The 13,361-nt window shown below is 40.8% G+C and overlaps 1 protein-coding gene across 3 annotated transcripts in view; it reads left to right on the top strand.

Annotated features, from left to right (window-relative positions):
- The window catches only part of LOC111749406 (adhesion G protein-coupled receptor E4-like), an 85,877-nt gene that overhangs the window by 59,106 nt on the left and 13,410 nt on the right, over positions 1-13,361 (top strand). For all 3 annotated transcript variants that reach the window (XM_064280423.1, XM_064280424.1, XM_064280422.1), the window contains one exon: positions 13,054-13,120. In XM_064280423.1, the coding sequence (XP_064136493.1) occupies positions 13,054-13,120 (67 nt within the window). The remainder of the gene's footprint in view (positions 1-13,053; positions 13,121-13,361) is intronic.

Genomic DNA, 13,361 nt, shown 5'->3' with positions numbered 1-13,361 from the left:
TTGTTGTTAGGTGCCATTGAGTCAGTTCCAACACTAGCGACCCTGTGTACAACAGGACGAAACGCTGCCCATTCCTGTGCCATCCTCACAGTCTTTGCTGTTTGAGCCGTTGTTGCAGCCACTGTGTCAATCCATCTGGTTGAGAGTCTCCTCCTTTTTCACTGACCCTGAAAAAAAAACACTCAGCGGTCTCATCTGTCGTCTTCTTGTGTCCTGAAACCACTATATCTTTATACATATGTATATACATATGGAAACCCTGGTGGCGTAGTGGTAAAGTGCTACGGCTGCTAACCAAAAGGTCGGCAGTTCAAATCCGCCAGGCACTCCTTGGAAGCTCTAGGGGCCAGTTCTACTCTGTCCTACAGGGTCACTATTAGTCGGAATCGACTCTACGGCACTGGGTTTGGTTTTTTGGGTTTGGTACTTTACCAAGCATGATGTCCTTCTTCCAGGACTGGTCCCTCCTGTTAATGTGTTCAAAGAACTTGAGACGAAATCTTACATCTTCTGGTTGTGCTTCTTTCAAGACAGATTTGTTCGTTCTTTTGATAGTCCATGGTGTATTCAATATTCTTCACCAACACCACAATTCAAAGGCGTCAGTTCTTCTTTGGTCTTCCTTATTCATTGTACAGCTTTCGCATATTATGCGGTGATTGAAATGCCCTGCTTGTTCTTCCCTTTCAGTTTTCTAACTCCAGGTCTTTGCACATGTCATTATAATACTTTACTTTGTCTTCTCAAGCTGCCCTTTGAAATCTTCTGTTCAGATCTTTTACTTCATCATTCTTCCACTCACTTTAGCCACTCTAAGTTCAAGGGCAAGTTTCAGAGTCTCTTCTGACATCCACTTTGGTCTTTCTTTCTTGTGTTTGTAATGACCTCTTGCTTTCTTCATGTATGATGTCCTGGATATCATCTGTCATGAATTGAATTGTGTCCCCCAAAATATCTGTCAACTTGACTAGGTCATGATTCCCTTGTATGATTGTATGATTGTCTACCATTTTATCTTTGGATGTGATTTCCCTATAGCTTGTAAATCCTATCACTATGATGTAATAGGATGGATTAGAGGCAGCAGTGATGTTGATGAGGTCTACAAGACAAGATTAGGTAGTGTCTTAAGCCAATCTCTTTTGAGATATAAAAGAGAGAAGTGAGCAGAGAGATGGGGCGACCTCATACCACCAAGAAAGCAATGCCGGGAGCAGAGTACATCCTTTGGACCTGAGGTTCCTGCGCTGAGATGCTCTCAGACCAAGGGAAGAGTGGTGACGAAGACCTTCCTCCAGATCTGACAGAGAGAGAAAGCCTTGCCCTGAAGCCGGTGCCCTGAATTCGGACTTCTAGCCTTCTGGACTGTGAGAGAATAGACCTCTCTTTGTCAGAGCCATCCACTTGTGGTATTTCTGTTACAGAAGCATTAGATGACTAAGACGACCCACAGCCCATCTGGTCTTCAGTCACTAGTGTCCGATGTGTCAAATCTATCCTTGGGATGGTCTCTAAATTCAGGTGGGGTGTCCTCAAGGTTGTACTGTGGCTTTTGTTAATTGTTTTAATTTTCTTTCACCTAAACTTGCACTTGCATGTGAGCAATTGTGGGTCTGTTCCTCAGTCGGCCCCTGGCCTCATTCTGACAGATGATATTGAGCTTTTCCATTGTCTCTTTCAACAGATGTAGTTTATTTGATTCTTGTGTATTCTATCCAGCAAGGTTCACGTGAATAGTCACCGTTCATGTTGTTGGAAAAAGCTATTTGCATGAAGAAGCCGTCAGTCTTGCAAAATTCTATCGTGCATTATTTCTATCATCAATGCCATGTTTTCCAACTACCGATCCTTCTTCTTGTTTCCAACATTCCAATCACCAGTAATTATCAGTGCATCTTGATTGCATATTCGATCAATTTTGGACTGCAGAAGTTGGTAAAAATCTTCAATATTCTCGTCTTGAGCCTTAGTGGTTGGTGCATAAGTTTGAATAATAGTCGTATTAACTGGTCTTCCTTGTAGGCTTATGGGTATTGTCCTATCACCGACAGTGTCGTACTTCAGGATGAATCTTGAAATGTTCTTTTTAATGATGAATGCAACACCATTCCTCTTCAATTTGTCATTCCTGGCATAGTAGACCATATGGTTTTCTGACTCAAAATGGCCAATACTGTGTCATAGACCTGTCTAATCTTTGCTGAAAGGTGAACTCTGGGAGTGGCTTTAGTTCTGAATTAGCAGGGTGTCCGGGGGCTGTAGCTTCGGAGATTACTCCAGTGTCTGTCATACCAGTAAGTCTGTGTGTGTGTGTGTGTGTGTGTGTGTGTGTGTGTGTGTATGAATTTGAACTTTGTTCTACATTTTTCTTCAGCTCTGTCCAGGACGCTCTACCGTGATCCCTGTCAGAGTAGTCGGTGGTGGTGCCCAGGTACCATCTTGTTCTTCTGGGCTCAGGGCTCAGGCTGCTAGAGGATGTTATCATTATTCCTTTGGACTAATGTTTTCCTTGTGTCTTAGATGGCTCCTCCCAAGCTTTCAAGATGCCAGACACAACTCACCAAAATAGGATGTAGAACATTCTTTACGAACTATGTTATGCCAGTTGACCTAGTTGTCCTCCGAGACCTAGGTCCCTAGCCCTCAGCCTCATTAAGTCGTTCCCTCAAGGTGTTTGGACGTGTCTACAAAGGTTCTATTACTTTGTCTTGGTCAGGTTGTGCTGACCTTCCCTATATTGTCTTTTGATGAGCATAAGTGCTTAATTTTTAGGAGCTCCCAGTTATCAAGCTTATCTTCTAGGGTTTGTGCATTGTTAGTTATGGCTTGTATTCTCCTTATGATGTGTGTTAGGGCCCCTAGTATTGTTCCTGTTGTTTCTCCCATAATCTTTATCATTTTTTTTAGGCAGTATTATAAATTATATTGTTTTCCTGCTTTCCTTTTAAATGTTCTTTTTTTTTTTTTTGGTGTATGAGTCCAACTGATTTTTGTATGTTGCTCTTGTATCCTGCTACTGAGATGAATCTTTCTACTAGTTTCAGTAGTTTTTTTGTGGAAACATCTGGGTATTTTATGTATAGGATCACATCATCTGTGAACAGGGGTAGTTTCACTTCTTCCTTTCCAATTTGGATAACCTTTGTTTCTTTATCTTGCCTTATTGCCCTAGCTGGTGCTTCCAGTACAATGTTAAAAAAGACTGGTGATAAAGTGCACCCTTGTCTTGTTCCTGTTGCCAGGGGGAATGCTTTCAGCCTCCCTCTGTAGAGTGTCATGTTGGCCGTTCATATTGCATAGGTGCCTTTTATTGTGTTGAGGAATTTCCCTTCTATTCCTACTTTATTGAAAGTTTTTATATGAAATGTGCATTGGACTCTATCAAATGCCATTTCTGGTCAATTGACATGATCATGTGATTCTTGTCTTGGGAGTTTTTTTTTTTATTACCTCTTCAATCTCTTCTCTTGTTATGTGTGTGTTCAGATTTTCTGTCCGTTTGTTATTAGTTTAAGTAGGTGATGTGTTTTTAGAAATGTGTTCATATCCTCTAGGTTCTCAAATTTGTTGAAATAGAATTTTCATAGTATTCTGTTATGATTCTTTTTATTTCAGTTGGGTCTGTTGTAATGTCACCCATTTCATTTCTTATTTGAGTTATGTGCTTCCTTCTCTGTTTTTCTTTTGTCATTTTGGCCAATGATTTGTGGATCTTTTCAAAGAACCAACTTTTGGTCATGTCGATTCTTTCAAATGGTTTTTCTGTTCTCTGTTCATTTATTTCTTCTGTAATGTTTATCATTTCCTTTCTTCTGGTGGCTGTGGGCCTCCTTTGCTGTTCTGTTTGTTCCAGTTATAGGGCAAATGTTTTGATTTTGGCCCATTCTTCCTTTTTGATGTGTGCATTTATTGCCATAAATTGACATTCAAGCACTGCCTTTTCTGTGTCCCAAAGGTTTTGATATGATATGTTTTCATTCTCATTTGATTCTAGGAAGTTTTTAATTCTCTCTTTGATTTCTTCTGCTATCCAGTTGTTTTTAAGGAAGGTGTTGTTCAGTTTCCATGTACTTAACCTTTTTCCTTGCTTTTCTTGTTATTGATTTCTACTTTTATGGCGTTGTGATCAGAGAAAATGCTTTGTGTTATTTCAAAGTTTTGGATTTTATTGAGGGCTGCTTTGTGGCCTGAGATGTGGTCTATTCTGGAGAATGTTTCATGTGCTTTTGAGAGGAATGTATGCTTTGCTGCCATTGGGTGGAGTGTTCTATATATGTCTATGAGATTAAGTTGGTTGATTGTGGCCTTTAGATCTACTGTGTCTTTGTTAAGTTACTTTCTAGATGTTCTGTCCTTTACCAAAAGGGGTGTGTTGAAATCTCCTACTATTTTTGTGGAACTATTTCTTTTCTCAGTGGTGTTAGAGTTTGTTTTATGTATTTTGGAGCCCTGTCATTTGTGTACAGATGTTTATAATGCCCTCCCTTGTCCTTATGGTGGACTTTGCCTTAAAGTCTATTCTATCTGAGATTAGTATTAGCCATTTCTTTTTTTTTTTTTTTGGTTACTGTTTGCTTGATATGTTTTTTTCTATCCTTTAATTTTTAGTATATTTATACCTTCGTTGTAAGGTTTGTCTCGTGTAGACAGTGTATTGATGGGTTGTTCCTCCCCACATCCATTCCACCACTTTCTGCCTCTTTATGGGTGCATTTAAGCCATTTACAATCAGTGTGATTATAGGTAGGTATGAGCTTTTTGGTGTCATATTGTTATGCTGTTTTGGGGTGCAAATGTTTTCTGTATTTCTCCTACTTTCCTGTCTGCGTTCCTTTTATTGTTATTTTATTGTGGCCTTGACTTCCTCTTCATTGGAAAGATCTATACCCACACCATTTATTCCCCCCTTTTATTATTTCGATGCTGTCATCATTTACAGATTGATGTCTCTGTTTCCCTGTATTAAGTCTTTTAGCTTTGTTTTGTTATTGAGACTTCTTTACCTAGGTTGGTATCTGTCTGATGCTGTCCTGTGTCCTAGACTCAGGTTGTGGTCTGATGTTGGTTCTCTAACTCAAGGACACCCTTCACTATTTCCTGAAAGTTTGGTTTGGTTCTTATGAGTTCTCTTAATTTCTCTTTATCTGGAAATGCTGTAATTTTGCCATTGTATTTGGGAGTTTTGCAGGGTATATTCTTCTTTGTTGGAAGTTTTTTCTTTCAAGGTTTTATATATGTCATTCCATTGCCTTCTTGCCTGCGTAGTTTCTGCCAAGTAATCAGATTGTTGTCTTATTGTTTCCCGCCTGTAAATGATTATTCATTTTTCCCAAGCAGCTCTCAGGATTCTGTCTTTGTCTTTGTCTTTGGCAACTGTGATTATGGTATATCTTGGTAACTTTCTTTTGGGATCTAGCCTACAAGGGTTTTGTTGAGCTTCTTGGATGGCCAACTTTTCATCTTTCAAGATGTCTGGGAAGTTTTCTGCCAGCAAACAGCAAATCTTCAACAGTCTTTTCTGTGTTTTCCATTTTCTTCCCCTGTTCTGAAACTTCGATCACACACAAATTTTTACTCTTGTGTCCCACGTAAGCCTTAGGTTTTTTTTTTAATTTTTCTTCATTCTTTTATCTGATGTTTCCTCAAACAAAGTGGCTTCCGTGAATTTCTCTTCAATCTCACTGATTCTGTCTTCCATCGTTTTGAATTTTTTCCTAAAATCTTCTTTTGAGCAGAGTTCTACCAAACTTTCAGAGAAGAGTGAACACCACTACTACTAAAGGTATTTCAAAGCATAGAAAATGATGGAATGCTACCTAACTCATTCTATGAAGCCACCATCTCCCTGATACCAAAACCAGGTAAAGACATCACAAAAAAAAGAAAATTACAGACCTATATCCCTCATGAACGTAGATGCAAAAATGCTCAACAAAATTCTAGCCAATAGAATTCAACAACATATCAAAAAAATAATCCACCACGACCAAGTGGGATTTATACCAGGTATGCAAGGCTGGTTTAATATTACAAAAACCATTAATGTAATCCACCATATAAATAAAACAAAAGACAAAAACCACATGATCTTATCAATTGATGCAGAAAAGGCATTTGACAAACTCCAACACCCATTCATGATAAAAACTCTCAGCAAAATGGGAATTGAAGGAAAATTCCTCAGCATAATAAAGAGCATCTATACAAAGCCAACAGCGAGCATCATTCTAAATGGAGAGAGCCTGAAAGCATTTCCCTAGAGAAGGGGAACCAGACAAGGATGCCCTTTATCACTGCTCTTATTCAACATTGTGCTAGAGGTCCTAACCAGAGCAGTTAGGATTAGACAAAGAAATAAAGGGTATCCGGGTTGACAAGGAAGAAGTAAAATTATCTCTGTTTGCAGATGACATGATCTTATACCCAGAAAACCCTAAGGAATCCTCCAGAAAACTACTGAAACTAATAGAAGAGTTCAGCAGAGTTTCAGGTTACAAGGTAAACATACAAAAATCACTTGGATTCCTCTACACCAACAAAAAGAACATCGAAGAGGAAATCACCAAATCGATACCATTCACAGTAGCCCCCAAGAAGATAAACTACTTAGGAATAAATCTTACCAAAGATGTAAAAGACCTATACAAAGAAAACTACAAAGTACTAGTGCAAGAAACTAAAGGGGACCTACATAAGTGGAAAAAATATACCTTGCTCATGGATAGGAAGACTTAACATAGTAAAAATATCTATTCTACCAAAAGCCATCTGTATAAACAATGCACTTCTGATCCAAATTCCAATGACATTTTTTAATGTGATGGAGAAACAAATCACCAACTTCGTCTGGAAGGGAACGAAGCCCCGGATAAGTAAAGCATTACTGAAAAAGAAGAAGAAAATGGGAGGCCTCACTCTACCTGATTTTAGAACATATTATCCAGCCACAGTAGTCAAAAGGGCCTGGTACTGGTACAACAACAGGCACATAGACCAATGGAACAGAATGGAGAACCCAGATATAAATCCATCCGCATATAAGCAGCTGATATTTGACAAAGGCCCATTGTCAGTTAATTGGGGGAAAGATAGTCTTTTCAACAAATGGTGCTGGCATAACTGGATATCTATTTGTAAAGAAATGAAACAGGACCCATACTTCACACCATGCACAAAAACTAATTCCAAATGAATCAAAGACCTAAACATAAAGACTAAAACAATAAAGATCATGGAAGAAAAAAATAGGGACAACGTTAGAAGTCCTAATACAAGGCATAAACAGAATACAAATCATTACTAAAAATGACAAAGAGAAACCAGATAACTGGGAGCTCCTAAAAATCAAACACTATGCTCATCTAAAGACTTCACCAAAAAAGTAAAAGACTGCCTACAGTTTGGGAAAAAATTTTCAGCTATGACATCTCCGACCAGTGCCTGATCTCTAAAATCCATGTGATTCTGTTAAAACTCAACCACAAAAAAACAAACAACCCCATTAAAAATTGGGCAAAGGATATGAACATGCACTTCACTAAAGAAGATATTCAGGTGGCTAACGATACATGAGAAAATGCTCTCGATCATTAGCCATTAGAGAAATGCCAATTAAAACTACGATGAGATTCCACCTCACTCCAACAGGCTGGCATTAATCCAAAAAACACAAAATAATAAATGTTGGAGAGGCTGCGGAGAGAATGGAACTCTTATACACTGCTGGTGGAAATGTAAAATGGTACAACCACTTTGGAAATCTATCTGGCATTTCCTTAAAAAGTTAGAAATAGAACTACCATACAACCCAGAAATGCCACTCCTCAGAATATATCCTAGAGAAATAAGAGCCTTTACATGAACAGATATATGCACACCCATGTTTATTGCAGCACTGTTTACAATAGCAAAAAGCTGGAAGCAACCAAGGTGTCCATCAACGGATGAATGGATAAATAAATTATGGTATATTCACACAATGGAATGCTACGCATCGATAAAGAGCAGTGATGAATCTGTGAAACATTTCATAACATGGAGGAACCTGGAAGGCATTATGCTGAGTGAAATTAGTTAGGTGCAAAAGGACAAATATTGCATAAGACCACTATTATAAGTTCTTGAGAAATAGTTTAAACGGAGAAAAACACATTCTTTTGTGGTTACGAGAGGGGGGAGGGAGGGAGAGGGTTATTTACCAATTAGATAGTAGATAAGAACTACTTTAGGTGAAGGGGAGGACAACACTCAATACAGGGAAGGTCAGCTCAAGTGGACTGGACCAAAAGCAAAGAAGTTTCCTGAATAACCTGAATTCTTTGAAGATCGGCGGAGCAAGGGCGGGGGTTTGGGGACTATGGCTTCAGGGGACATCTAAGTCAATTGGCAAAATAAATTCTATTAAGAAAACATTCTGCATTCCACCTTGAAGTGTGGCGTCTGGGGTCTTAAATGCTAACAAGCGGCCTTTTAAGATGCATCAATTGGTCTCAAGCCACCTGGATCAAAGGAGAATGAAGAACACCAAGGTCACAAGATAACTGTGAGCCCAAGAGGCAGAAAGGGCCACATGAACTAGAGACTTACATCATCCTGAGACCAAAGAACTAGATGGTGCCTGGCCACAACCGATGACTGCCCTGACAGGGAGCACAACAGAGAACCCCTGAGGGAGCAGGAGAACAGTGGGATGCAGACCCCAAATTCTCATAAAAAGACCAGACTTAATAGTCTGACTGAGACTAGAAGAATCCCGGGTCATGGTCCCCAAACCTTCTCTTGGCCCAGGACAGGAACCATTCCAGAAGACAACTTATCAGACGTGGAATGGACTGGACAATGTGTTGGAGAGAGATGCTGATGAGGAGTGAGCTACTTGTATCAGGTGGACACTTGAGACTGTGTTGGCATCTCCTGTATAGAGGGGAGATGGGAGGGTAGAGGGGGTCAGAAACTGGCAAAACGGTCACGAAAGGAGAGACTGGAAGGAGAGAGCGGGCTGACTCATTAGGGGGACAGTAAATGGGAGTATGGAGTAAGGTGTATATAAGTTTATATATGAGAGACTGACTTGATTTGTAAACTTTCACTGAAAGTACAATAAAAATTATTTAAAAAAAATCTTTTGAGTATCTGTTTCTGAATCTTTGTTGTTTTTCTTTTCAGTTTCTAGTTGCTGCTTTTGTATTATTTCTAGTTGTTTATTTATTTTGACATTTTTAGTATTATTTTTCCTTAATTCTTCTGTTGCTTTGTGTTTTCCTTGATTTGGGGTATGTTTTCATTGGTTTTTGTCCGTGTTTTCCATGATTTTTTCCTTGGTTTTGTCTGCATTTTTCTTGACCTCTTTTCTTATTTCTTGGAGATCCCTAAATATTAGTCTTTTGAATTCCATATTAGGGAGTTCCAATGCCTTTCCTTCAACCAAAAGTTATCTAATTATTTTGGTCAGTTGCTGGAGCCATCTTGTTTGGATTTTTCATATGTTTTGTTATTGTCTGCTGTTTCTGAGACATTAAGGTACTATTTTCTTTATTTATTGGTTGTATGTTCATTTGTTTTGTCCTCCTTTTTTATTGTGTTTTGATATTTCAGAGCAGGTGGGATGGGTGTGCTTTGCTGCTTGCTTGTGTATGGGCATGATAGCTCTCACCACACTGTCCGGGTGGGCAGAGCAGCAGCAGGCAGGGTAAGCCTGCTTCATTGTGCAGTGATTAGGGAAGGAGGCTGAGGGTAAACTGGGCAGGTGCTGTCTGCCTCCTGATGTTGGTCCAGCAGTTTGGGAAAATTCAAACAGCCCCTCACCAAATGGGCAGGGGTGTCAGAAGGGGCATGGTATGGGCTTACTGCCCACCATTCAGCTGCTGGTTGAGCGGCGGGAGTGAAGGAGTGGTACAGGCCAAGCGCAGCAGTGGGCCTGAGTGCCAAGGGCAATATAACCATAGTAGCATGTTGGGGGCAATCAGGAAGGGTGACAGGTGGCATATGAACTTAGATGGGAGGGATAGAGAAAAGAAAAGAGAGAGAAAGGAAAAAAGGGTGGCACAGCGGGAGATGGTGGGTGGGGTGGGGGTGGGGTGGACCAGGAGGCCATTGGGAAGGGGGAAGAAGTTGCATATGGGGCTAGGGGAGAGGAAGAAAGAAGGAGAAGAAAAAGGAAAGATGTTGGCATAGTGGAGACAGGTGAGTAGGGGTGGGGCAGAGCCGGGGGCCAGTGGGAAGAGAGGTGAGGTGCTGTATGGGTCTAGGTGGGAGGGAGAAAGAAAAGGAAGAAAGCAAAAAAGCATGCGATGGGAGGGAATGAGGTGGGTCCAAGAGGGGGTTGTATTGTGGACCCTGGCAGTAGGGGCTGCTGGGATGGGGAGGTTTTTGCTTCTACTCACCAGAAGGTTGAGGGGTGGGAAACCATGTTCCTCTGGTACCAGTTGCTCTGTCTCCTGTTGGGAGACATACAAGATGCTTTGTTGAATGGAAGAAGAAACTGATGGAAAAGAGAAAGTGAGGAGACATATGTAGTGGAAGTCCTCTGCTAACTAACATGGCCCAGCGTGGCCATCTTGAAACACAGACAGCAATGACTCTGGACAAGGAATATGGGAAGGCACAATCACAGAGCTCCCAACAGGAGTCAGAGTAACTGGTAACCAGAGAAACACGCCTTCCCACCCGTCACCCATAGAAAGCCTGGCGGTGTAGCGGTTAAGTGCTACGGCTGCTAACCAAGAGGTCGGCAATTCAAATCCGCCAGGTGCTCCTTGGAAACTCTATGGTGCAGTTCCAGTCTGTCCTATAGGGTCACTATGAGTCAGAATTGACTTCAGGGCAGTGAGTTTTTGGTTCTATACATACATATATATATACACACGTATGTATAGATATACATATATACATAAAATAAACCATTTGCCCTTTCAACCTTTTCTACACGTACAATTCAGTGGCATTAATGATGTTCATCACATTCCATTTCCCAAAATTTCCATCATCCATAAGAGAACCTCAGTGTCCTCTAAGCAATGATTCCCTTTCCCTCCTACTCTCTCACCCCTGGTAACCACTAATAAATTTTGGTCTCTATACGCTTCCCTTACCTATTCTAGATATTTCATGTAAGCGGGGTCATACAATATTTGTCCTTCTGTGACTGGCTTATTTCACTCACCATAATGTTTTCTTTCATCCATGTCATAACACGTATCAGAACTTCATTTCTTTTTATGCTTGAATAATATTACATTGTATGGAGAGACCACATTTTGTTAATCCATTCTTCTGTTGATGTGTACTTGGGTTGTTTTCACCTTTTAGTTGTTATGAATCATGCCTCAATGAATATCAGTGTACAAGTATCTGTTTTTAACTACATTTATTGAGCTTTATCTCTTGCCAGGCACTTTAGATGAACACTTGGTACCCATATCATTTAATAGGTCCAACAATTCTGTTGGTCCTCTTTTACACTGGAGGAAGCCGAGGCTCAGACCATACAGTCTGTAGGTGGCAGACTAGGACCCACATCTGACTCCATCTGAAAATCCAGATCCTGAACTAATAACCCCTGGTGTTGCTCACATTCTGCTAGAAGACCCTGAATCCAAGCCCTCTACCTTCTCACAAAGGTTTGAGTCCATTCAGAGATGCTTCGGATGAAAGGCCTAGTGATCTACTTCTGAAAACTTAGCATCAAAAACCCTGTGGAGCACAGTTCTCCTCAGACACACATGGGGACACCCGGAGTCAGGATCAACTCGATGGCAATGGGTAGAGGTGATGGTGATGGTGGTGGTAGGGCTGCTTGTAATATAAATAAATATGCCATCTTCAGCTGAGAGGTGAGAAATAGGAAGTTGGTGTCTGAATATTGCTTAGTGTTGACTTAGGTAGGGAATAAAATGCACTCCCACTGCCATCCAGTCGATCCAGACTCATAATGACCCTATAGGGCAGAAAAGAACTCCCCCGTGTGGTTTCCAAGGCTCTAAATCTTTACAGAAGCAAACTGCCACAACTTTCTTCCATGGAACAGCTGGTAGGTTTGAACTGTCAACCTTTCAGTTAGCAGCTGAGCACTTTAAGCACTGCACCACCAGCGAAAAAGAAGCATTAAAAAAAACACTCATTGGTCTCATCTGTCTTCTTCTTGTTTCCTGAAACCACCATATCTTTATATATGTATATATATGTATACATACACATACGCATATATACAAATCTGTGGTGGTCTATAGGGTCACTATGAGTCAGAATCAACTCGATGGCAATGGGTTTGGTTTGGTTTTGATATTGGTCAAGTCCAGAGAGTAACGATATCTAATAGTTGTAAGTGCTTACTATCTGTTAAGAACTATTTTGAGGGCTTTATGTTTATTAGCTTTCACATGCATAGGAGGAAATTGAAAAGACCATGGCTTGGATCAGGTGCACCTTAGTCATCAAAGTGACATCTTTGCTTTTGAATTGTGGTATTGGGGAGGAATATTGGATATACCATGGACTGCCAGAAGAAAGAAAAAATCTGTCTTGGAAGAAGTACAGCCAGAATGCTCTTTGTAAACGAGAATGGCAAGAGTTCCTCTCACACACTTTGGACGTGTTATCAGGAAGTACCAGTCCCTGGAGAAGGATATCATTCATGCTTTGTAAAGTAGAAGGTCAGCAAAAGAGAGGAACACCCTCAACAAGATGGATTGACACAGTGGCTACAACAGTGGACTCATACATGACAATGACTGTGAGTCTGGAGCAGGATTGGGCCACATTTCTTTCTGTTGTACACGTGGTCACTATGACTCGGAGCAAACTTGATGGCTCCTAACAACAATGGCCGCTGGCTCATTTAACTCTCACATCAACAAGACACGTTAGTATTATCAGCAACAGAGCTCGACTTATTTGGCTGTAACACCAAAGTTTGGGTGCCTTGCGTAATTAGTGGATGGGAGGGAAGCTGGGATTTGAACCCAGACTATTTGGCACATGAGGCTATATGGAATCAACTTGACTACAACTGGTAACTGGTTACATTCTCCAGCTTTTCATTCTCTCTCTCAACAGTTGCTGGCTGAAGCTTGATAAAGGCTTTATCTGGAGCTTCTTGGGACCAGTGGCCATCATTATCTTGGTAGGTACCCAGAGGCAGGTATTCACTGGTGTGCTAGCGCTGGGTTAAGGAGTCCTGGTGGCACAAACGGTTAAGCACTCTGGCTGCTAGCTGAAAGGTTGGCAGTTTGAGCTGACCCAATGGCTCCAGTGGAGAAAGACTTGGAAATCTGCTCCCATAAAGATCACAGGCCAGGAAACCCTATAGGACAATTCTACTGTCATATGGGGTGCCTATGAGTCAGAATCGAATTGATGGCCTG

This window comes from Loxodonta africana, chromosome 3 (assembly GCF_030014295.1).
Source record: "Loxodonta africana isolate mLoxAfr1 chromosome 3, mLoxAfr1.hap2, whole genome shotgun sequence".
Classification (NCBI taxonomy): domain Eukaryota; kingdom Metazoa; phylum Chordata; class Mammalia; order Proboscidea; family Elephantidae; genus Loxodonta; species Loxodonta africana.
This window is presented reverse-complemented; position numbering and strand designations above follow the sequence as displayed.